This window comes from Phyllobates terribilis, unplaced genomic scaffold (genome assembly GCF_046119375.1).
Source record: "Phyllobates terribilis strain yellow unplaced genomic scaffold, ASM4611937v1 Scaffold_7__3_contigs__length_470593459, whole genome shotgun sequence".
Lineage (NCBI taxonomy): Eukaryota > Metazoa > Chordata > Amphibia > Anura > Dendrobatidae > Phyllobates > Phyllobates terribilis.
In genome coordinates, this window is record NW_027362767.1 from 200,543,827 (window position 1) to 200,566,301 (window position 22,475).

General features: G+C 43.9%; 2 protein-coding genes across 2 annotated transcripts in view; both read left to right on the forward strand.

Moving 5' to 3' along the window:
* Window positions 1-8,290, forward strand: part of LOC141155467 (uncharacterized) — a 42,253-nt gene extending 33,963 nt beyond the window's left edge. Inside the window, exon 4 of the mRNA XM_073642332.1 lies at window positions 8,221-8,290. Within this exon, the coding sequence (XP_073498433.1) occupies window positions 8,221-8,290 (70 nt within the window). The remainder of the gene's footprint in view (window positions 1-8,220) is intronic.
* The window catches only part of BTK (Bruton tyrosine kinase), a 303,555-nt gene that overhangs the window by 17,502 nt on the left and 263,578 nt on the right, over window positions 1-22,475 (forward strand). Inside the window, exon 2 of the mRNA XM_073639658.1 lies at window positions 8,221-8,530. Coding sequence (XP_073495759.1) covers window positions 8,381-8,530 — 150 coding nt within the window. The 5' untranslated portion in view covers window positions 8,221-8,380. The remainder of the gene's footprint in view (window positions 1-8,220; window positions 8,531-22,475) is intronic.

The following is a 22,475-nucleotide window of genomic DNA, read 5'->3' on the forward strand; positions in this document are numbered from 1 at the left end:
AAACCTGTAAGAGGGCATGTTTTGGTGATGGAGTTGACATTTTTAGTGATGCTGTGTTTTTAATTAATATACAACATCTTAATCACTTTTCCATTTTCCATTCCATTTTTTGTGTAACAATATGATGCAAAAAAAGCATTTTTGACAAGTTTATTAATTTTTGTAGAAGATAAACAACGCAACAGTTTTACAACTTTGTTCATACAGAAGGCTGTATTACCAAATGTGTACCGCATTTTTCAGACTGTAAGACGCACTTTTTTCCTCCAAAATTTTGAAGGAAAGTGGGGAGTGCGTATTATAGTCTGAATGTGTATAGTCCGAATGGTGTTGCTGGGGCTGTGTAAGTGGAGGTGAAGGCAGCAGCTGTGGAGAAGGGGGGCACAAGAAGCAGGAGCCGCCTGCTGCAGCCCACACTGTGCTCACTGCTAAAGAAAATGAAAATGAATTGCTCCCTACGCCCAAGGGTGTGTGGAGCACTGAATATTCATTCTCCTTAAAAGAGCATGGGTTCGGGGAGTAGTGAATATTCATGCTCTTTAGTAGCGGGCACACGTGATTGCCAAGCTGCTGCAGGAGCCGCGGCTCCGGCTGATACTGTGCACGCTATTAAGGAGAACAAATAATCACTACTCCACAAGCCCATAGTCTGGGTGTGGAGAGCAGTGACTATTCCGGCAGCTCATCTCAGCATGTGAGGGCGCATGGCAGTGATGTCATGCGCTGCTCATACAGTGAGGGCAGCAGAACAGGACGCAGCGCTGGAGCAGAGGGAAGGTGAGTAGAATCTTTCTTTTCTGTGTGTGCAGCATGATGGGGGTGGCGATTGGGGTGCCAGGCATACCAGGATGGGGGAGACGTGCATACAAGGATGGGGGTGCCATGTATACCAGGATTGGGATGAGGGGGCCATGTATACCAGGATGGGGATGAGGGGGCCATGCATATCAGGATTGGGATGAGGGGCCATGCATACCAGGATGGGGATGAGGGGTACCTTGCATACCAGGATGGGGATGAGGGGTGCCTTGCATATCAGGATGGGGATGAGGGGTGCCTTGCATACCAGGATGGGGATGAGGGGTACGTTGCATACCAGGATGGGGATGAGGGGTGCCATACATACCAGGATCGGGTGATGAGGGGCCATGCATACCAAGATGGGGATGAGGGGTGCCATGCATACCAGGATGGGGATGAGGGGTGCCATGCATACCAGGATGGGGATGAGGGGTGCCATGCATACCAGGATGGGGATGAGGGGTGCCTTGCATACAAGAAAGGGGATGAGGGGTGCCATGCATACCAGGATGGGGATGAGGGGTGCCATGCATACCAGGATCGGGGGATGAGGGGTGCCATGCATACCAGGATCGGGGGATGAGGGGTGCCATGCATACCAGGATGGGGATGAGGGGTGCCTTACATACAAGAAAGGGGATGAGGGGTGCCATGCATACCAGGATGGGGATGAGGGGTGCCATGCATACCAGGATCGGCGGATGAGGGGTGCAATGCATACCAGGACGGGGATGAGGGGTGCCATGCATACCAGGATGGGGATGAGGGGTGCCATGCATACCAGGATCGGGGGATGAGGGGTACCATGCATACCAGGATTGGGGGATGAGGGGTGCCATGCATACCAGGATGGGGATGAGGGGTGCCTTGCATACAAGAAAGGGGATGAGGGGTGCCATGCATACCAGGATCGGGGGATGAGGGGTGCAATGCATACCAGGACGGGGATGAGGGGTGCCATGCATACCAGGATGGGGATGAGGGGTGCCATGCATGCCAGGTTAGGGATGAGGGGTGCCTTACATACCAGGATGGGGATGAGGGGTGCCTTGGCCTTGCATACCAGGAAGGGGATGAGAGGTGCCTTGGCCTTGCATACCAGGATGGGGATGAAGGGTGCCTTGCATGCCAGGATGGGGATGAGGGGTGCCATACATACCAGGATCAGAGGATGAGGGGCCATGCATACCAGGATGGGGTTGAGGGGTGCCATGCATACCAGGATGGGGATGAGGGTTGCCATACATACCAGGATCGGGGGATGAGGGGCCATGCATACGAAGATGAGGATGAGGGGTGCCTTGCATACAAGGATGTGGATGAGGGGTGCCATGCCTACCAGGATGGGGATGAGGGGTGCCATGCATTCCAGGATGGGGATTGGGGTGCCATGCATACCAGGATGGGGATGGGGGTGCCATGTATACCAAGATAGGGTTGGGGCCATGTATAACAGGAAGGGGGGCATATATATCAAGATGGGGGTTATTAGTACAGAATTGGGGAACATTACCCTTACAACAGTGTCAGCAGCAGACCCCCTCCCCCTCAACAGTACATCATGACCACATTTTTTGCTTCAATTTTTTTTTTCTATTTTCCTCCTCTAAAACCTAGATGCGTCTTATGGTCCGGTGCATCTTATAGTCCGAAAAATACGGTACTTCTTTTTTTGCTTATTTTTTTTTTTACAACACAAAACATTTTTTCATGATCTTAGATGTGTTATTTTTTTATTTTGTTTTTACAAATCTTATAGACAGATAAAAACATCCCCTATCTATTAGATGCAACTAATTTTCAGTTGCAGAATTTCCTGAAACAGATCTGTCATATGTAAATTTACACTTCTGCTTACTTCTTGTTCTCATAAGATGGGATTCCAACATTCAGATACTCATAAATCACACACTGATGGATTTATAAATCCCCATTTTAGTGATAGCCAAGACCACTTAGGTCCAGCAAAGAAGCACAGGCAGAATGTCCTGCCTATGCATTAACAAGTATTTACGATACTTACTTTTTACTAAGGGTTAAGCATCGCTGCCCTAGGAAGAAGGTCATCTCCTTATTTGGTGAAGAATGATTTTTTATCAACCCAGGCTCAGACTGACCCTCAAGGGAACAGGTCAATCAGCCAACTCCTACACAAGCATTGTTTGGAACAGTGCATTTAATGCAACATGTACAGACAAGGGCAGCATCTCATTATTTATTTAAAAAACTACCTAGTTTATATGGTATATAGAAGCATATTCTCAAGTGCTCACCTACTAAAGTGTCTGCATTGTTTAAATATTTTTTGAACCCTCTTTATTGCTCCAACAGTTTAAAATTAGCTCTAAAAATAGGGCTACTTTTTGAAAAGATTTGGAAACAATCTATAACTTCTTCATGTTTAAAACTGCATTCCTGTTTTGTCTCGCGAAAAATGGGGCAATTTTTGGACGGATTGAAAAAAAGGCCTTTGGAATTGCCTAAGCATTTTGTGAGTGGCAAACCAATTGTGGACCCCCCAAAAATGATAATTTGTTCACTTATAGTTGTAGTTATAGTTATTACTTCTTTACATTCAAAACTGTAGACCTGTTTTGTCTCCCTAATTAAAAGGATCATTTTTAGACGACTTATGAAAAAGCTATCACTTCTTTGTTCATCAAAATGCAATGCTTTTTATACTCCCCAAAGATTGATAATAGTTGTACCCAACTGTGTGAATATGCCACGGCTTCTTCTGTTTGCGCCGCCCTGCCACCCCAAAAGGGATCATTTTTAGACTGTTTAAACAATTTATGTAGTCTAAAAAGTCTGATACTGCAGTGTGTTGTTAAATGTACTGTTGGTTACACTCTGTATATACCAACCAGATTGGTTAAAGTCATATGGACATTAAAAAGGCTGGGTTGCATTACAGAGCTCAAACTGTGTTCAATTGACTACAATGGGAACTCTGTGTTGTACACATATTTTCCAGGCAATTAAAGGCTTTTTAATATGCTATTTGTCTAAATTTGTTAGCTGGCAATAAAATTTCTGGGATAATTCAGCAAAGCAGCTTTGCTTGGGAAAACTCAGCAGCTGCTTCGGTGTCTATTTGACGCAGTGTGCACATACCCTTTGGATATGTACATTCTACAGCTTTTTCAGGCGGATTCCCCAGCAGAGACTGCGCAAGAGAATGAACATAGGCATTTCTATGTAAAAATGATTTGTATGTTCAGGCTTATTTACGTCTTTTAATCAGGTTTCTAAAACACCAAGTAGTTAAAAGAAATGACGTGACCAGGCTTCCGGCATCTTCCGTTCCCGATTGTCTGAGCATTTTGCCATCTTTTGCTTTAGAGAAAAACCTAGTGGATTCTTCATTATTGAATGAAGTGAAAAATATATATAACAATTGAAAATATGTCACAAAACCATGGAAATAAGATAAATAGACATATTAATGATCTGCAAATAATAAAAAAATTAAAACGAAGTTTTCAAAACATCTCAGTTTATTCAGTATGGTGTATGAGCGCCAGGCATAGAAGTACAGGCACTTACACACCGTGGCTGTTATCTATGAGGTTATTAATCATTGTTTGAGGATTGTTCTACTGCACTGAATGCACTTGGGTAACAAATCATCAAGATCCGCTGCTGGCAGCTTTATTTGCAATTGCCGACCAATGACGTGGCAGATATACTTGATCTGAGACAAGTTTGGAAATGCTGAAAGCAATGCTAGCACTTTTAGGCTACGGAGGCTGCTCACAGTAGTACAAGCAACATGTGGCCTGGCATTGTCATGTTGCTCCTGGGAAAATTTGGATAAATTGCTCTATCGCTGGTTCTATGATTAATCTATCCTGTACTGCAAGTTAAATTGGATGTCATATACCAATCTTTATTCGTCAATCAATATCTACAGAAACCACCGGAAGGTGTTTGCACGACACTGAGCTATGAGCCAGACCTACAGCTACATGTGCTCCATTGTCATTACGCCATCGCTCTCAAAGGCTATTATGATGCAGAGCAAGATGGCAATGGAGGTGGAGGCTGGAATGGAGGATTATGCTCTTCAGTGATGAGTCCCATTTTTGTCTTGGATGCAGTGATAGTTGGAGATTAGTCTGGAAACCAAGTGGATAGCACCAGGAAGAGTCCTTCACCAAGGAAGGTCACATCGGTCTCCTGCTCCTGGGTTTATAGTGTTGGGTGGCATAATGTACAGTATATGGACGCCTATTGTCCTCATTCCAAGTACACCAATAGCCTGGAGTTACATTGATTTGGTCGTGGAACCAGTGGAATGGCCGACTTATTTCACTGAAGCATTAGACCGTTTTAACTTCTTTTACATATTGACTCTTAACAATGGATCAATTAAAGGGAACCTGTCACGTCCTATTTCGATATTAAACTGCCGCTAATGTCTTGCTAGTGATGCAGTGTGCATCACTAACATGGTCTTCTCAAGCAAAACTTCCCACTATTCACTATTCACGGTCCTCTTCAAGTTATTCACGCCCATCGCATCCTGATTGACTACCAGGACTGCCCCAATGTCACGGCAATTGCTCAGTAAATCCCGCGCTTGTGCACTGACTATCAGTTCCCCGTGCATGCGCACTGAATCTGGGTGTATGTCCCCAGCTTCATTTCATATTTGTGCATGCTCTGGAGCAGCGGGAACAGAGTGCGCTCACAACACATACGTCACCAAGTCACTAACTCGCCGTGGCTCCGGAGCAAGCGCAGATATGAAATGAAGCTGGGGACGTTCACCCAGATTCAGTGTGCATGCGCGAGAACCTGATCGTCAGTGTGCAAGAGTGAATCTCACTGAAAGATTGCCATGACATTGGAGCAGTCCAGGCAATAAATCAGGCTGCGATGGGTGTGAATAATTTGAAGAGGACCGTGGCTGACTGTCACTCACTGCCTCTATCACCGCCCCGTGATGATAATACGTTTGAGGGTTTTGCTAGAGGCTGTGGGGCGGCGGTGGTATTTCTCACTGCTTCTATCACCACCCCCTGATGACATCTTCATTCACAGAAGCTACAGCGATGGCGGACCCAGAAGCAGAGCGCCGGCGCTGCACTCACATCTCCCTCAGCATCCATCACCCAGGATCCAGGACATATTCAGAGGGCAGCGATGTAACTACAGAGCTGCCCCCTAATGATGTCCTGTTCCATGAGTAGCGATAGACGCTGCAGGGAGTAAGTGCAGCTCCAGCCTCTTGTGTCATCACAACTCATTGTGCAGTAAAAAACACATTTAGGGGTTAGACGGATAGGGAAAGGTGTAGGAAATGTTATAATAAAGCAATTTACAAGAGTGGTAAGTGTGTAAAGATAGATATTTAGAAAGAACATTTTAGGACCAGCCCTTTTATTGGTGTAAATTGGGTCACTATCTTTTGTACAAAAAAATATATATATAATGATAGCAATTCTTTACCTCTGTTTTCTGCCAAATGCCTTTTTTTCTATCAAAGTGTTAAAAATCCTTGTCAATTTATTTGTTATCTTGAAATTGCAGATGCAGGAAACAGTATACAGTAAAAGTATCATATTCAATTTCCTGCTCCCATACTCACACCCCTGTAGAAAACCACAAGCGTCAATAACAAATTAAATCACAGCATAAAGGGCTAAAGTGTTTTTGAATGACAAAAAATCAGTGATAAAATAATTTTTCTGAAAAGACAGACAACTACGTCATCGTCTTGTGTGTATCAAACATGTATGGGTGTTCCAGGATATTGGAGATGCAGAGAAAAAAATGTCACTAAAAATACATTTGTAAATCCCTTTAATTAGCAAATCACATTACTATAGTGTCTTCAAATGGAAACCAACTATACTGATAGAAACCTGTCTTAAAATTTTAAAAGGACAAGTGCCTGTACACATGCTAGGTAACTTAACATTCAGAAATAAAAGGTGGACAGCAATGTGAGCAGCATTTTCTAAGCCTCAGCACCCCAATATCTCCAATATTAGATAAGAAAGGCAGGAATAACAGCACTGTGAACAGTCTCTTCTTCCTGGTATCTCCAGCATTAGATCAGAAAGACATGGTGGACTGTAGTGTGAGTGGCCTCTTCTTACCTCAGCACCATTGGTAACTCCAGTATTAGATCATATAGACATGGTGGACTGTAGTGTGAGAAGCCTCTTCTTACCTCAGCACCTCTGGTATCTCCAGCATTAGATCAGATAGGCAGGGTTGACAGCAGTGTAATCTCTTATCACTCCAATATTAGATCAGAAATGTTGGGTGGACAGCAGTGTGAGCAGCCTCCTCCTAGCTCAGCATTAGTGATATATCCTTCACTAGATCAGAAATGTAGGGTGGATAGCAGTATGAGCAGCCTCTTCCTACCTCAGCATTCCTGATATCTTCAGCACTAGATCAGAAATGTAGGGTGGACAGCAGTGTGAGCAGGCTCTTTTACCTCAGTACCCCTGATATCTCCAGCATCAGATAAACAGGTTGAAAAACAGTATGAGAGACCTCTTCTTACCTCAGCATCCCTGGTATCTCCAAATAGACAGGGTGGGCAGTAGTGTAGGCAGACTCTTCTTACCTCAGCACTCGTGGTATGTCCGGCATTAGATCAGATAGACAGGGTAGACACAGTGGGAGCAGCCTATTTTTACCCCAGCACCCTGGTATCTCTAGTATTAGATCAGATAGACATGGTGGGCAGCAGTGTGACCAGCCTCTTCTTGCTTCAGCACCCCTGGTATCTCTAGTAGTAGATCAGATAGACGTGGTAGACAGCAGTGTGAGCAGCCTCTTCTTACCTCAGCACTCCTGGTGTCTCCTGTATTAAATCAGAAGACCGGGTGGAAGTATTGTGAGCAGCCTATTCTTAACTCAATACCCCTGGTATCTCTAGTATTAGATCAGATAGACAGGGTTGACAGTAGTGTAAGCAGCCTTTTCTTACATCAGCCTTCCTGATATCTTATGTATTAGATGAGATAGACATGGTGGACAGCAGTGTGAGCAGCCTCTTCTTAACTCAGTGCAGTGCTTTCTCCAGTATTATGTCAAATAGGGTAGACAGCAGTGTGAGCAGCCTCTCCTTACATCAGCACCATTGATATTTCCAGTGTTGGATCCAAATATCCACTAGGAACACATCTTTCGACACATAAAGGGAGAAGAGCATAGCCTCCTACTGCAAATGTTCAAAAGCATCTGTCCGATTAACATTTTGGAACAGGTTTCAGTAATTGTAAATAGACGGCTGCCACTTTAATATACTATATTGATTGGCTCCATACACAAGATGAATGTAATTTGCTAATTAAAGGAATTTTTTAATAACAGATTTTCCCTCAATTTCTATAGAACATCTTTAAGATTTTGCTACCAAATCATTTTATATTTTCTCTGTTTTATCCTCAGATTTCTCATCCTGCTGAAAACTATGCTCCAAAAGCCTGGATACAAAGGATTCAAAGAAGCCAAAGACTAATACACTGAGATAAAAAAAAGTTACGCTGACAGCATACTTAGACATCTGAAGTATTCCTGTCATCCATACAGCACTTAAGAAATATATACCATGGCCACAGTTACTCCCAGCATACTGGAAAGTATTTTTTTAAAAAGGTCACAGCAAAAACGTAAGACATCACCTCTAAACTACAAGAAGAGACTGTTTGTACTCACAGAGAGCAAGATCACGTACTATGAATACGACTTTGACAGAGGGGTAAGAAAATATGTTTTTAATATTCGGTTTTATATAATTCCAGAACAGACCAATAATGGTTTAGTAGTTACCACTTTTCTGAGCAACACTGGGGCACTGAACAATATTCAGCATCTACCCAAGGGTAATGTCTGTACCTGCAGTATGTTCTGCAAGTGTAAGTATCTCTACAAACATTTAACACATACTTCATATGTAATTACCAAGGACAGGAATATCAGATTGTGAGTTCCAGTGGCTTCTTACCCTTGCAAACTTTTTGAAATAAAAGGTTACAGCACTGTTCAAAATAATAGCCGTCCAATATGGCTAACCAGATCAATCACTGTTTTTGGTATAAATTATATCACCACACATCAAACAATTCATCAGTTGGTGCAGTAGATTATAAGAAAACCACCAGACTCCGCATTTATGATCTGCAGGTTTTTGAGTCTGTGTATTTGAATAATTAATTGTACGGGGGTGAGTTCACAATAATAGCAGTGTGGAGTTCAATTAGTGAGGTCAATCATTCTGTGAAGAAACAGGTGTGAATCAGGTGGACCTTATTTAAGGATGAAGCCAGCACATGTTGTACATGGATTTCTCCTTGAAAGCCTGAGAAATATGGGTCGCTCCAGACATTGTTCAGAAGAACAGAGTACTTGGATTACAAAGATGATTGGATTGGAGAGGGTAAAACTTATAAAGAAGTGCAGATAATGATAGGCTATTCAGCTAAAATGATCTTCAATGCTTTAAAATGGAAAGCAAAACCAGACAGACAAGGAAGAAAATAGAAGACTACCATTCGAATGGATGGAAGAATAGCCAGAAAGGCAAAGGCTCAGCCAATGATCAGCTCCAGGATGATCAAAGACAGTCTCAAGTTACCTGTGAGTACTGTGACAGTTAGAAGACGCCTGTGTGAAGCTAATCTCTTAGCAAGAAGTCCCCGCAAAGTCCCACTGTTAAAAAAAAGACATGTTCTGAAGCAGATACAATTTGCCAAAGAACACATCAATTGGCCTAAAGAGAAATGGAGAAACATTTTGTGGACTGATGAAAGTATAATTGTTCTTTTGGGGTCCAAGTGCCACAGACAGTTCATCAGACGACCCCCAAACTCTGCATTCAAGTACACTCTAAAGACAGTGAAGCATGGTGGTGCAAGCATCATGATATGGGCATGTTTCTATTACTATGGTGCAGGACCTATTTACCGCATACTAGGGATCATGAACCAGTTTGCTTATATTAAAATACTTGAAGAGGTCATGTTGCCTTACGCTGAAGAGGATACGCCCTTGAAATGGGTGTTTCAACAAGACAACGACCCTAAACACACCAGTAAATTAGCAAAATTTTGGTTCCAGTCCAACAAAATTCAGGTTATGGAGTGGCCGGTCCAATCCCCGGACCTTAATCTGATAGAACACTTGTGGGGTGACATCAAAAATGCCGTTTCTGAGGCAAAGCCAACAAATGCTCAAAAATTGTGCGATGTAGTCAAAGCATCCTAGGTTGGAATAACATTTGCCAGGTGCCAGAATTTGGTTGAATCTATGCAACATAGATGTGAAGCAGTTCTAAAAAACTGTGGGTGTACAACTAATCCTGAGGAACCCCGATAGTAAGGAGAAGAGGAGAAGAAGAAGAGCAGGTAAAGAATACAGTGAAGAAGCGGTCAAAGAGGTAGGAGGAGAACAAGGAGAGAACGGTGTCTTTAAGGCTGATAGAGCGGAGCATAGTGAGGAGGAGCTGGTGATCCACGGTGTCAAAAGCTGCAGAGAGATCCAGAAGAATCAGCAAGGAGCAGTGACCATTAGATTTAGCTGTTAGTAGAGCGTTAGAAGACTTTAGTTAAGGCAGCTTCAGTAGAATGTAAATCTACAAATATGACACATAATCAAGATATCAATAAAAATCATCATATTTATTAATTAGTAATTACATATTAAAACAACAAAGTATAAAACATCAAGGGAAAAGATACCTCAAAGTGCAGGCGATGGGGGTATCATGATCATAAACACATGGGTAAATTATGTGCAATGCTGTGTGACTAATTTAGCATAAACCTATGAGACAATCCTATAAAAATGATGACATCTATGTTTCGCCTTATGCTTTGACAAGGGAACATCCATAAGACCGGAAAAGAGGGTATTTAAGATGTACTGGACCAATCAGTGCTGGTGTGGGAGTTGTGGTATTGTTCCCAACTGATGGGAATCGCCCCTATGCCCCTATGCATGGTGGAACCAGCGTCACATCCACCCAGAAGGACGCGTCTCCTAGGAGCGTGGCGCGCCAGGGGGAAGTAACGTCAGCGTGCGTCTCACCCTGGAATGCATGGGGGCGTGTGGTATATGCCCCCCATTGCGTACAGCGAGGAAGTGATGAAAGGTGCGGTGCACACTAGGCCACAAGTGAAATGAGAACTGCGTTCCACTGTGGAACGCAAAGAATAACTGTGAATGAATTGTGTGACTGTGAGGCACAAAATGTGACTAGGATGATAAAAAAATAGTTATGAGAGAGTGAAAGAAGTGAAGTATCAATAAAGGGTAAGAAGTCATAATATTATAGAAGGAATATGTTATCAATTGGTAATATCCTATTAATACACTGTTAATATATAGATAAATTGAGTGAATGTAACTGTATAAAAATCATGTGACATACATTATTTGAGGGTGAGGAAAGGAAAAAAGGCGTGGGTGAGGAGGAAATGAAATTATTAATGCATGGGAGAAAAATGGGGGCAGATGGGAACAAATATATAAAACAGATCACGTACTCTCTACAGTTTCTGTATAGTGTAAAGAGAGGAAACTGGATTGCAAAGGGTCAAGAATAGCGTTATCTGAGAGATAGTGGATGAGAGGAGAGCTTACCAAGTGTTCCAGTTTAGAAATGTAGGGAAGATTAGAGACAGGTCTGTAGATAGCAGCACAGTTTTGGTTGAGTTTTTTTTTTTTAAGTAATGGCTGTATGCTGGCATGATTGAAGTAGGAGGAAAATATACCAGATGAGAGAGAGATTAAAAATATTTTAGTTAGGTGAGTGGTGACAGCTGGGAAAAGGGACTGAAGGAGATGTGCGGGAATAGGGTCACTGGTGCAGGTTGCACAGTGAGAAGAAGCAAGAAGCCCGGTAACTTCTTCTTTCGTAACAGGTTCAAAGGTGGAAAGTGAACTTGTGGTGCGGAATGAAGGGGATCCAGGCTCTGAGTAGATTGTGTGAAAATGTCCTGACGGATATGGTTGATTTTTTCTATGAAATAAGTGGCCAGATCGTCAGTGCTGAGGTTGGTGAAGGGAACCTGCACTTTAGGGCTCAGGAGTGAGTGGAAAGTTTAGAAGAGTCGTTTTGGATTGTTGACTGGTGATGTGATGAGGATGTGAAGTAGACTTGTTTGACCAGATGAAAAGCAGAGTTATAAATTCTGAGCACAAACTTATGGTGGACAAAGTCTTCTGATGAAAGTGATTTTCTCCACTGACGGCACACCTTGAGCACCGCTGAAGAAAATGTGTTTGCAACTTGTGCCAGGGTTGCCACCATCTGTGTCGGGTTGTTCAGCATATAGCAGGTGCTGCTTCATTCAGGGCATTCTGCAATGTATTATTATAATGTGACAATGTTAAGTATGGACAGGAGAGGGAGGAGATCAGAGATCGTTCATAGGCTGCTGGGTGTTGATGGCACATGGATCTCTGTATGTGCGGTAAGTGGGGGTGTCCTTAGCGGGGAGACAGTTAACAAAGAAAGAAGATTGTGGTCAGAGAGCGGAAGAGGAGAGTTAGTAAAATCTTGCACTGAGCAGAGCTGGGAGGAGATCAGGTCCAGCATATTCCTGTCTTAATGTGTAGGAGAGCTAGTAAATTGTGAAAGACCGAGATAGGCGTTTAAGGAAAGAAGATTAGTACCAGATGGGGAGAGCGGATCATCAATGATGAATTCAGCTGTCATGTGCCAGAAAAGATGCGGGCTCGGTGCCGGAGCCCGCATCAAAGAGGGAGAGGTGACCTATGCTGTACCTATACGTCAACTGGAATACTGAAGCCGTGCATGTTTTCTGCAGGTGTCTGCATCTGACGACACAATAACAATCTTCTCTGCTTATTGCGTGTTTGTTGCGTTTCTTTTATGCTTTTTCCCCTTATTTGATGCAATTTTGGTGCAAATATGAGGCAGATTTCATGGAATCACATCTACTTTGTTTGAAATTTAGACCGTGTTCACATGTACCATAAATGCTACATATTTTCTGCTGCTTTTTTTGCACACAAATTCTGTTGTGTTTAACTGCCCAAGCAAAATGGATGTGATTTCATGAAAACTGCGCCCCCTGTGGTCTAAAAACGCTGCTGAACAGTGCGGTTTTGGTGCTTTTTTTCTCTCTTGTCTTCTATGTGGAGCCTAAATATAACACATCTAAAAAACTGCAGATACTTTATTGAGTGCAGAATCAAAGCTTTTCTGTATTATAAAATACACATTAAAAACACGGCTTCACATCTGCACCAAAAATGCATCAAATAAAGGGGAGAAGATTGTTATTGAGTAGTTTAGTGTGGATCCTGCAGAAAACAAAAAACTCAGTATTTCTGCAACGTGTGAACACGGCTTTACAAACACAAAAAAGCCAGATGTCATATAGTGAAGCTACATAAAGATGAGAAAGTTCTCCGACTGTGAATGAGGGAACAAAAAATAATCCACAGGTCCCAACTAGAGATGAGCAGGACGCACAGATGACGTCCCGCCAGCTCTGGGCGATCAAAAGCCGCACAGGGAACACCGGATGGTTAGAGATTCGTGGGCTCCTGTCAAGCCGCTCGGTAGCACTGACTTGCACACTGGACCAGAGACCTGTGAATTGATCCGCTCATCTCTAGTCCCAACTGTCCCTGATACAGCGGACAGTCCTGGATTTGGGTCTATGCCCAGCAGTCTCGGGCATCTGCTGAATGTCCTACATTACCACCGCCCCCCTGACATCTCCTCCTGCCAGGGAAGAAAGAAATTGTAAATGGGCGGGGATTGGGGTGTGGTCTGGGGCGTAGCCATAATTTACTGTGGCGTGCTACGCATCATCTGTCCCTTTTTCTGTTCTTCAAAAGTTGGAAGGTATGGTAGACACAATGCGGAGATAATGAGAACAGTCTGGGTAAGGCAGTTCAGGAGCTGGAGACTGAAACTAGACAACTGCTAAACACAATACTGAAGCAATGAGTGAATGCTCCATGTGGCTTTAAGTAGTCCCAAACAGGAAACAAGATTGCTTCTACAGGTTCGCAATCTGCCATATTGGTAAAGAGAGATTTCAGAAACACAATAACAGCCTCTAGAGGTAAGGGTGGAATTGCAGCACAATTTAGCAAAGTGAATAATAGCAGCCATAAGTGGTAAATTCATAGAAGGACAACAGAATCCTGACACAACCATTACAATATTACAACATCATGTGGAGGAGAGTTCCATAATCTCACTGCTCTTACAGTAAAGAATCTGTTTTCTGAGTATGATTAAACCCTCTTTCCTCTAGACATAGCGACTGCCCCCTTGTAATCATTGCAGGCCTATGTGTAATAAGATCATTATAAAGATCTCTGAACTTCATACTGTATATTTGTTTGATGTAAAAGGATCACCCCTAAGCCTTTGCTTTTCCATATTGAATAACTCCAAATTTGATAACCTGTCTTGGTATTGCAGTCCACCCTTTCCCTTAGTAACCTTGGTTGCTCTACTGTGCATCTGCTCTAGTTCAGCATTGTCCTTCTTATACAGCAGTGACCAAAATTGAACGCAGTATTCTTAATGTGGCCGCACTAGTGACTTGTATAGAGGCAGAACTATGTTCTCCTCATGGGCATCTATGCCTCTTTTAATGCATCCCATTACTTTATTTGCCTTGGCAGCAGCAGCCTGGCACTGACCACTAAAGTTGAGATCGCTGTCCACTCACACACCCTGGTCTTTTTCAGTGACAGTTTTACCCAGTGTTTTACAATTTAGGACATAATAATACATTGTATTTCCTCTGTCCAAGTGTATAACCTTACATTTATCTACATAAAATTTCAATTGCCATTTCTCAGCCCAAGCCTCCAGCTTAGGCCACGGACCCACTATCAGTATTTGGTCAGTATTCAGTCAGTATTTTTTCTCAGGAGTGGAAGCCAAAACCAGGTGAGGAACAATCAGAGGAAAAGTATAATAGAAACAAGTCACCAATTCTGCATTTATCACCCACTCCTGGTTTTGGCTACCACTCCTGAGAAAAATACTGACCGAATACTGACCAAATACTGATAGTAGGGCCGTGGCCTTACATAAATCCTTCTGTAATATTAAATTATCCTCCTCTGTGTTGATTACCCCGCAGAGTTTAGTATTGTCTGCAAATATTGAAATTCTACTCTGGATGCCCCCAACAAGGTCAGTAATAAATGTTAAAAAGAAAAGGACCCAATACTGACCCCTATGATACTCCACTGTTAATTGTGACCCAATCAGAGTGTGTTCCATTAATAACTGCCCTTTGTTTCCTATCACTGAGCCAGTTGTTAACCCAGTTACACATATTTCCCCCTAGTTCCATTTTTCTCATTTTATTAACCGACCTTTTGTGTGACACCGCATCAAACGCTTTTGAAAAATCCATATACAAAACATCCACTGCATTTCCCTGGTCCAGTCCAGAACTTACCTCATCATAGAAGCTGATCAGGTCTGACAGGACCGATCCCTCATAAAGCCATGCTGATGCTGGGTCATGAGACTATTCTTATTGAGATACTCTAGTTTAGCATCTCTTAGGAAACACTTAAGGATTTTACCCAAACTAAAGGTTAAACTTTGCGGCCTATAATTTCCAAGTTCGGTTTTTGTCCCCTTTTTGAATATTGGTACCACATTTGCTCTGCGCCAGTCCTGTGGTACAGACCCTGTTATTATGGAATCTGTGAATATTAGCAATATTTGACACATCTGTCTATCACTGTACTTAATTCCCGCAGTACTCAGGGTGGCTGCCATCCAGGCCCGGGGATTTGTCTACTTTACTGATTTTGAGCCAACGCCGCACTCCCTGCTGGGTTATCAGGTGACATATAATGGAGAATTCCTGGTCTCTTTGATCATGTCATCGGTCATGACTAGTGTTGAGCGAGCACTAAAATGCTCGGGTGCTCGAAGCTCGGGCCGAGCTCGCCGTGATACTCAGGTGCTCGACCCGAGCAACGAGCCTAATGTTAATCTATGGGAAACTCGAGCATTTTTGCGGCGGCACCCCCGGTAGTCTGTAGAAAGCCTAAAAAGTGCCAAAACCGATAGTGACAGTGCTCAAAAGACATGGGTACAGCATGGGCATCGCCCCAGGAAGCATTTATGACCCCCAGGTCACTGCTGTCAACAACGTGGTCAGAGGTATTAAGCCACTTTTACGGGGTCACAAGAAAACGTTCAAAAACGAAACTGAAAGTGCTTTCCTGTGAAATATGTTAAGGAATTTCCTTTCCAGGGTAAAGACTTGTGTATAAGGTAAAATAAATAACTAAAAACAAAAATACTCCTCCACACCTTCGGCTATGTTCACAAGTAGTATTTTTTATTTGTTTTTGCACTCCTGTATTGCTTTCAACTGTGACAAATGCATTCACCGTGAAATTTCATTTTAACATTTTACAACCTTATCTGGCCATGTGCTGTGTGACACATGCATACAGTGCTGAAACGACAGGGGAACAGCATGGGGAAAACCCCTGGAAGCATCTCTGACACCCAGGTCACTGCCTAAAAGTGTGCCCATCAGAAGTGATCCTTGCCGCATCAGAAGATGCAGACTTGCAACTATCCCCGTGCAAGTCCTTCTCCCAGAGCAGTGTTCAATTGTACCTTCCCCATTCCTTGCAATGCAAGCGCAAGTGTGCAGCCTGCCACCCACCCACCCCCAGGCTGCAATAGCATGCTGCTAGCTTGCTTAGGCATGTGGAGGCAGACGCCGGCCACCATGTCCACACACGGTCCCCAGCCACCTGGGGGCAGCCGGGTATCCATAAATGGTCCCCAGCCGCCCCTATTTCTCCTGTCAACTTCCCCCCACACACTTTTCTTAGCCCGGCCTGCTTTAGTGCAGCATTGGACTAGCCCACCAGTGAACCAGACTCCTCCGGTGGGCCCTGGCTTCTCCATCAGGGGAGTTGAGAGTGCCAAGGTGAGGAGCATGATGATGATAGAAGTTAGCATCTGCTTTGTTTTCTTGGACTGCAAGAGTAAGTGTGCAACCTGCCACCCACCCACCCCAGGCTGCAATACCATTCTGCTAGCTTGCTTACACTTGAAATTGGGCCTTTTAGGCATGTGGATGCGGAATCTGGCCACCACATCATGGCTGCGTCGGCGGCCTGATATCCATACTCAGTCCCCATCCGCCCGGCGGCCGGGTGTTCACGCTCGGTCCCCAGCCGCCAGGGGGCGGCCGCGTGTCCATACTCGGTCCCCAGCCGCCCCGCGGCCGGGTGTCCACACACGGTCCCCAGCCACCTGGGGGCGGCCGGGTGTCCATAAACGGTCCCCAGCCGCCCCTATTTGAAGAACAGCCTAACCACAAACACGTGGACAAGTGAATGTGGCCAGGGATGGTCCATCTCACGCCTTCACACTGGGTTAATATTGTGGAAGCCGGGACACAGTTGGACACTAGGATGCAACACGTCCTCCAGACATAGAGGATTGCGGTTCCTGGGTCAATAAGGCTTCAACAAAAAGTTCAAAAGGTAGACAGCAGCAGTGGTCAGCCTCCTACACATCGAGTAAATTATTCATGATCATGAGGCCATCCATCTCCTTAGCTTTCTGTTCCTTGGAATGCAAGCGCATGTATGTAGTAGCGGCTAGGCCTGAGGTGGTCAGCGTTTTGGCGCATATCCTACCTCCTCCGAGGATTGCTGGATGTTTTCCTGCTACTATCCCAGTTCTATGACTCCCGTTAAAACAAAGCTTCAGGTGATGAATGATGGATGAGGTGGTGGCAAAGGAGAAAGAGCAGGAGGAATAGGGACCATTCACATCAATATCAGGCCAGTCAACCACACATGTCTTGTAGGATATGTTTCTGTACCAAAAGGAGTGGTTCAGCTACACAGTTATAGGGCATACAGTGAGTGCAATGCCTACCAAAAATTTCGAGGCACTCCAATGCCCCTTGGAAGTGACATGGAGGTCAGAGGGCCTTAACTAAACCGTTTTTTCCATTTATAGCAACTGGGTCTCCTGTGCACTGTTGGCCTAAGCAGTGAATGGAAGGCTTTCCAAAAATTATGAGGAACTGCAATGGCCCTTGAAACAGATGTGGATTACAGCATACTAAAAACCTTCTACCCATTATTGGGGAGTGGGTCTCCCTTAGTATTCGCCTATGCATTGAAAAGCAAAAGCTGACTAAAATTAGGAGGAAATGCAATGCCCGTTGGAAGAGTCATGGAGGTTAGAGTTAATTAAAAACAACATTTCAATGCCCCTTGGAAGAGTTGTGGAGTTCAGAATGGTTTAACAAGACGGTTTTAATGCCCCTTGGAAGAGACGTGGAGGTCACAGTAGCTTAACAAGATGGTTTTAATGCCCCTTGGAAGAGACGTGGAGGTCGCAGTAGCTTAACAAGACAGTTTTAATGCCCCTTGGAAGAGTGGTGGAGGTCGCAGTGGAATAAAAAGACAATATCAATGCCCCTTGATAGAGACGTGGAGGTCACAGTAGTTTAACAAAATGGCTTTAATGCCCCTTGGAAGAGACGTGGAGGTCCCAGTAGCTTAACAAGACGCTTTTAATGCCCCTCGGAAGAGACGTGGAGGTCGCAGTAGCTTAACAAGACGGTTTTAATGCCCCTTGGAAAAGTGGTGGAGGTCACAGTAGCTTAACAAGACGGTTTTAATGCCCCTTACAAGAGCCATACAGTACAGCATCTTAAAAATATTATTTCCATTATTGAGGAGTGGGTCTCCCACAGTCTTTGCTTATGCCTTCCAAGCAAAAGCTGACAGGGGAAGAAGCAGTGGTGACACCCGCTGTCACTGGTCGTGGACCCTGGGGTTCACCCCACAAAGTCGGGTGCTTTGCTGCCATGTGCCTGATCATGCTGGTGGTGGTCAGGATGGTAGTTTTGTCACCCCTGCTGATGCTGGCATGGCAGGTGGTACAAATAGCCTTTTTGGGGTTATCAGCAGAGTCTTTAAAAAAAGACTCTGGAAGACCTACAGGTTGTACTGGCAATGTCCCTCGTGTTGGTGTTACGGGGAACTATTGCCTGCAGTCTGTGTGTGGCCACCACACTGCTTCTTCCAGCCTGTTGGGGTACTCTGCCTCCCTCACCCTGTGTGCTGCTGGCCTCGCTCTGCATGTCCTCCTGCCACGTTGGGTCAGTTACTAGATCATCCACCACCTCCTCCTCTTCAACTTGCGCACCACGATCCTCCTCCTCACTTCCTAGCAATTGTGTCTCGTCATCGTCCACCTCTTGTGACAAATTGCCAGCGTCGACTTCCTGTGGCCGTGGCTGTTCAAATATTTGGGCATCGCTACATGGGATCTCCTCTTCCACCACTTCAAGCGTATCAGGCGAGGGGCCCAAATATGGAAATGGACCAGTGAACAGCTCTTCAGAGTGTCCAAGTGTGGGATCAGTTGCTGTCTGACGACACTCGGCATGGTGGGAGGAAGGAGCATCAGGGTGAGGAGGAGTATGCGGTCGAGACTCACGGCTACTAAGATTTGACCATGTGGAAGACAGACAGGAGGTGGTGGTGCCCAGGTAACTGGAAGTATTATCTGCTATCCAATTAATAACCTGTTCACACTGATCAGTTCGCAATACTGGTGTTGTTCTGTGCCTCCCTAGTAATTCAGTTAAGAATTGGGAGCGAGAAGATGTGGCTGTTGGTTGTGGCACATTTTCACCTTGGCCACGGCCCCGTCCTCTGCACGCACCATCACCAGAACGTCCAGTTCCACTTCCCTTGCCACGCGCCTTGCCCATTGTAAAGGAAGTAAAATAGCTTACACTCGCACTATCAATGGAAAAAGGGTAATAAAAAGTAGATTAGAACCGTGGAAGAGGAAAACCACAGTTCTATTTCTCTGGCCTACACCCGACTCTTTTAAACAATCTGAACAATCAGGGAGAATCTATTACTGTTTTTCTTTATGGAAAAAATACCAAAAGCTGGATAATAGAGATTTTTGACTGTGTGACGGCAAAACTACAGTTATAATTTACAGGTGTATACCAGACTCTTTTAAACATATATATTGGTGTCTGAACAATCAGGAGACACTATAATTGTTTTCTTTACGGCAAAAAATGCCAAAAACAGGATAATACAGAGATTTGACCCGTGGAACTGCAAAACCACAGTTCTTTTTCTCTGGCCTACACCAGACTATTTTCAACAAATATATTTGTGTCTGAACAATCAGGGAGACACTATTACAGTTTTTTTTTCACGGCAAAAAATGCCAAAGCACGATAATAGAGATTTTTTACCGTGGAACAGCAAAACCACAGTTATAATTCACTGGTGCATACCAGACTTTTTTAAATATACTGTATATATTTGCGGCTGAACAGTGAGCGACACACTCAAACTGTTTTTTTTTAGATACATATGGCCCAAAAGTGGATAATACAGAGGTTTGAACCATGGAACTGTAAAACCACACTTCTGTTTCTCTGGCCTACACCAGACTATTTTCAACAGATATATTTGTGTCTGAACTGTCACCGACACACTTTTTTTTTTTTGGAGGGGGGGGGGGATTAATAAGACGGGTATTTGTACAGTGTGAAGGAGGAAAGAAAAAGAGGATTTAGATGAAAAAAAAAAAGGATTTTTCCTGGCCCCCGACACCTGGAGCTAAGTCCAGCAATTTCAGCAACAGGAGCAGCACACAGGACTGTAATGCAGCGTTTGCTGGTATAACCACTGCATCTCCTATACAGCCTGCCTGCCTGCCTGATATACCTGGGATGGATGTTAGTCCTGAGAAGGACTGTTTGTTTGATCAGGCAGCCTTTACAGACCCTACACTAACTATTTCGCAGCATAAATCTCTCCCTAGCTCAGCATCACTCTCCCTACACTGTCTGATCCCGGCCGTTTGTGTCCAAGATGGCGGCGCTCGGTTTTAAATACTCGAGGTGACACTGTGCGGCCAGCTAATCAATGTTATGCTCAAAACCAACATGGCTGCGGAATTACAGTGACTGGCAGGCAATCCCTGCATGTTCATTGGTCTGTAAAGAGCGCCAAACATGCAGGGCGGAGACCCGAGCTCCCGCCCGAGTACCCCGGAAATGCTCGGTGCTCGCCGAACATCCCAAGTAGCGTGATGCTCGTGCGAGTACCGAGCAGTGTCGAGCAGGTTCGCTCAACACTAGTCATGACATTTTCTTGTGTAAATACTGTAGAGAAAAAGGTAAAAGGTGTTTAGTACATCACCCTCTTCCTCATCCTCTTCCACCATTTCTCCCTGATAATTTTTTTCCTGCCTTTAATTTATGTGTCTTTTATTTCACATAAGTGTCCTTTTGGGAGGCCTTTCAACATTTAAAAAGTTTTTTTTTACCTTCTTTCCTCTGTACAATATTTCTCATGGTATTTAAGCCTCACTTACAGGAAAACTTCAGCCTCTTGGGTGCATAGTAAAGCTGACTGGGTCTGCTAGAACCAGTGATCACATGACTGCTGGGTCCAGAGGACAAAGTGCTGTCAGCGCTTCTTATATGTGTATACAGGGATAGGGAAGACAGAGACAGCAATAAACCATCTCTGCCTTCTCTATAGGAACTCCGGCTGTGTCTGACAGCCGACTCCTCACTCTCACAGCTGCATGATTGTCTGCAGCTGCTCTGTTATGCTGTACTATGCTGTGATGTGTTAGAACTTCACTACAGAGTAGAATGCGGACCTCCCAGTCATGGTCTAGAAGTAGTTAAGTTACCATTTTATGCTCAGTTTAATGCACTGTTTCAATTCTTATCATTTTAATGTAGGTATAATATGCTACTAAAAACCCTCCACCTTGAACTCTGACCTTTAATAAACTGGTGGTTCACAGAGGTTCATTTATAAGCTGTTCCATTACTACACCCACCCTCCACAATTACATGTGGTGCACTCCTTTTGAGTATGAAATGCATTGTGACTGTAATAATTTAGCTTCTTTTCTATACACTAATGACAGTGATTTTATTTGTAATTTTTATATTGATTCTGTGTTACACATTAAACTTCTGCTTTTAAATAAATACACTTTTGTAGCAAACTCCTGGTGGTATAACTGGATCTGCAGTAGTGTCTGCCGCAAGACTCCATTTTCCCCCTTTTTCTTCAATTATTTTCATTCACATGTAAAGTGCCATGGAATAAATGGCGCTATAATAATAAATAATAATAATAATTCTGTGCCAGACTGCCAGCCATGCCACAGAGGGTCAAGGGCAGCAATCCCACTGCTGGTAATTTGCTTTCCTGACAGCTCAAGTTTTCCATGTGAACACAACTCCCTCTCCTGTCTTCATACGCCCTTTGAAGTTACTAGCCCTGAGGCGCTGTCTCTTCTTTTAGCCCTTATACTGTACATTGATTTTTATACTATGCAAAGGAGGCTGACCTACAGTAAGTATCCTCCTTGTTCAGAAAGGGGATGATTGTAAATATAGAGCAGGTTTGCATAATATTTGTATAGCTGAAGTAAGAGGAACATCGTGATCACACTTCTAACCATGAAAATAAAAAGTGTAGAAAATTTCTATGTAAGATAAGTGATGCTTGTCTATCATCCAGTATAGCGCTGCTTCACTCCTAAATTAGTGAAATGCATCAAAACAGGGACCTGTGTGGCCAACTGTCCATAAGTTCAAGGACAGTCTGCAAAAAAACAGATGCTTTTT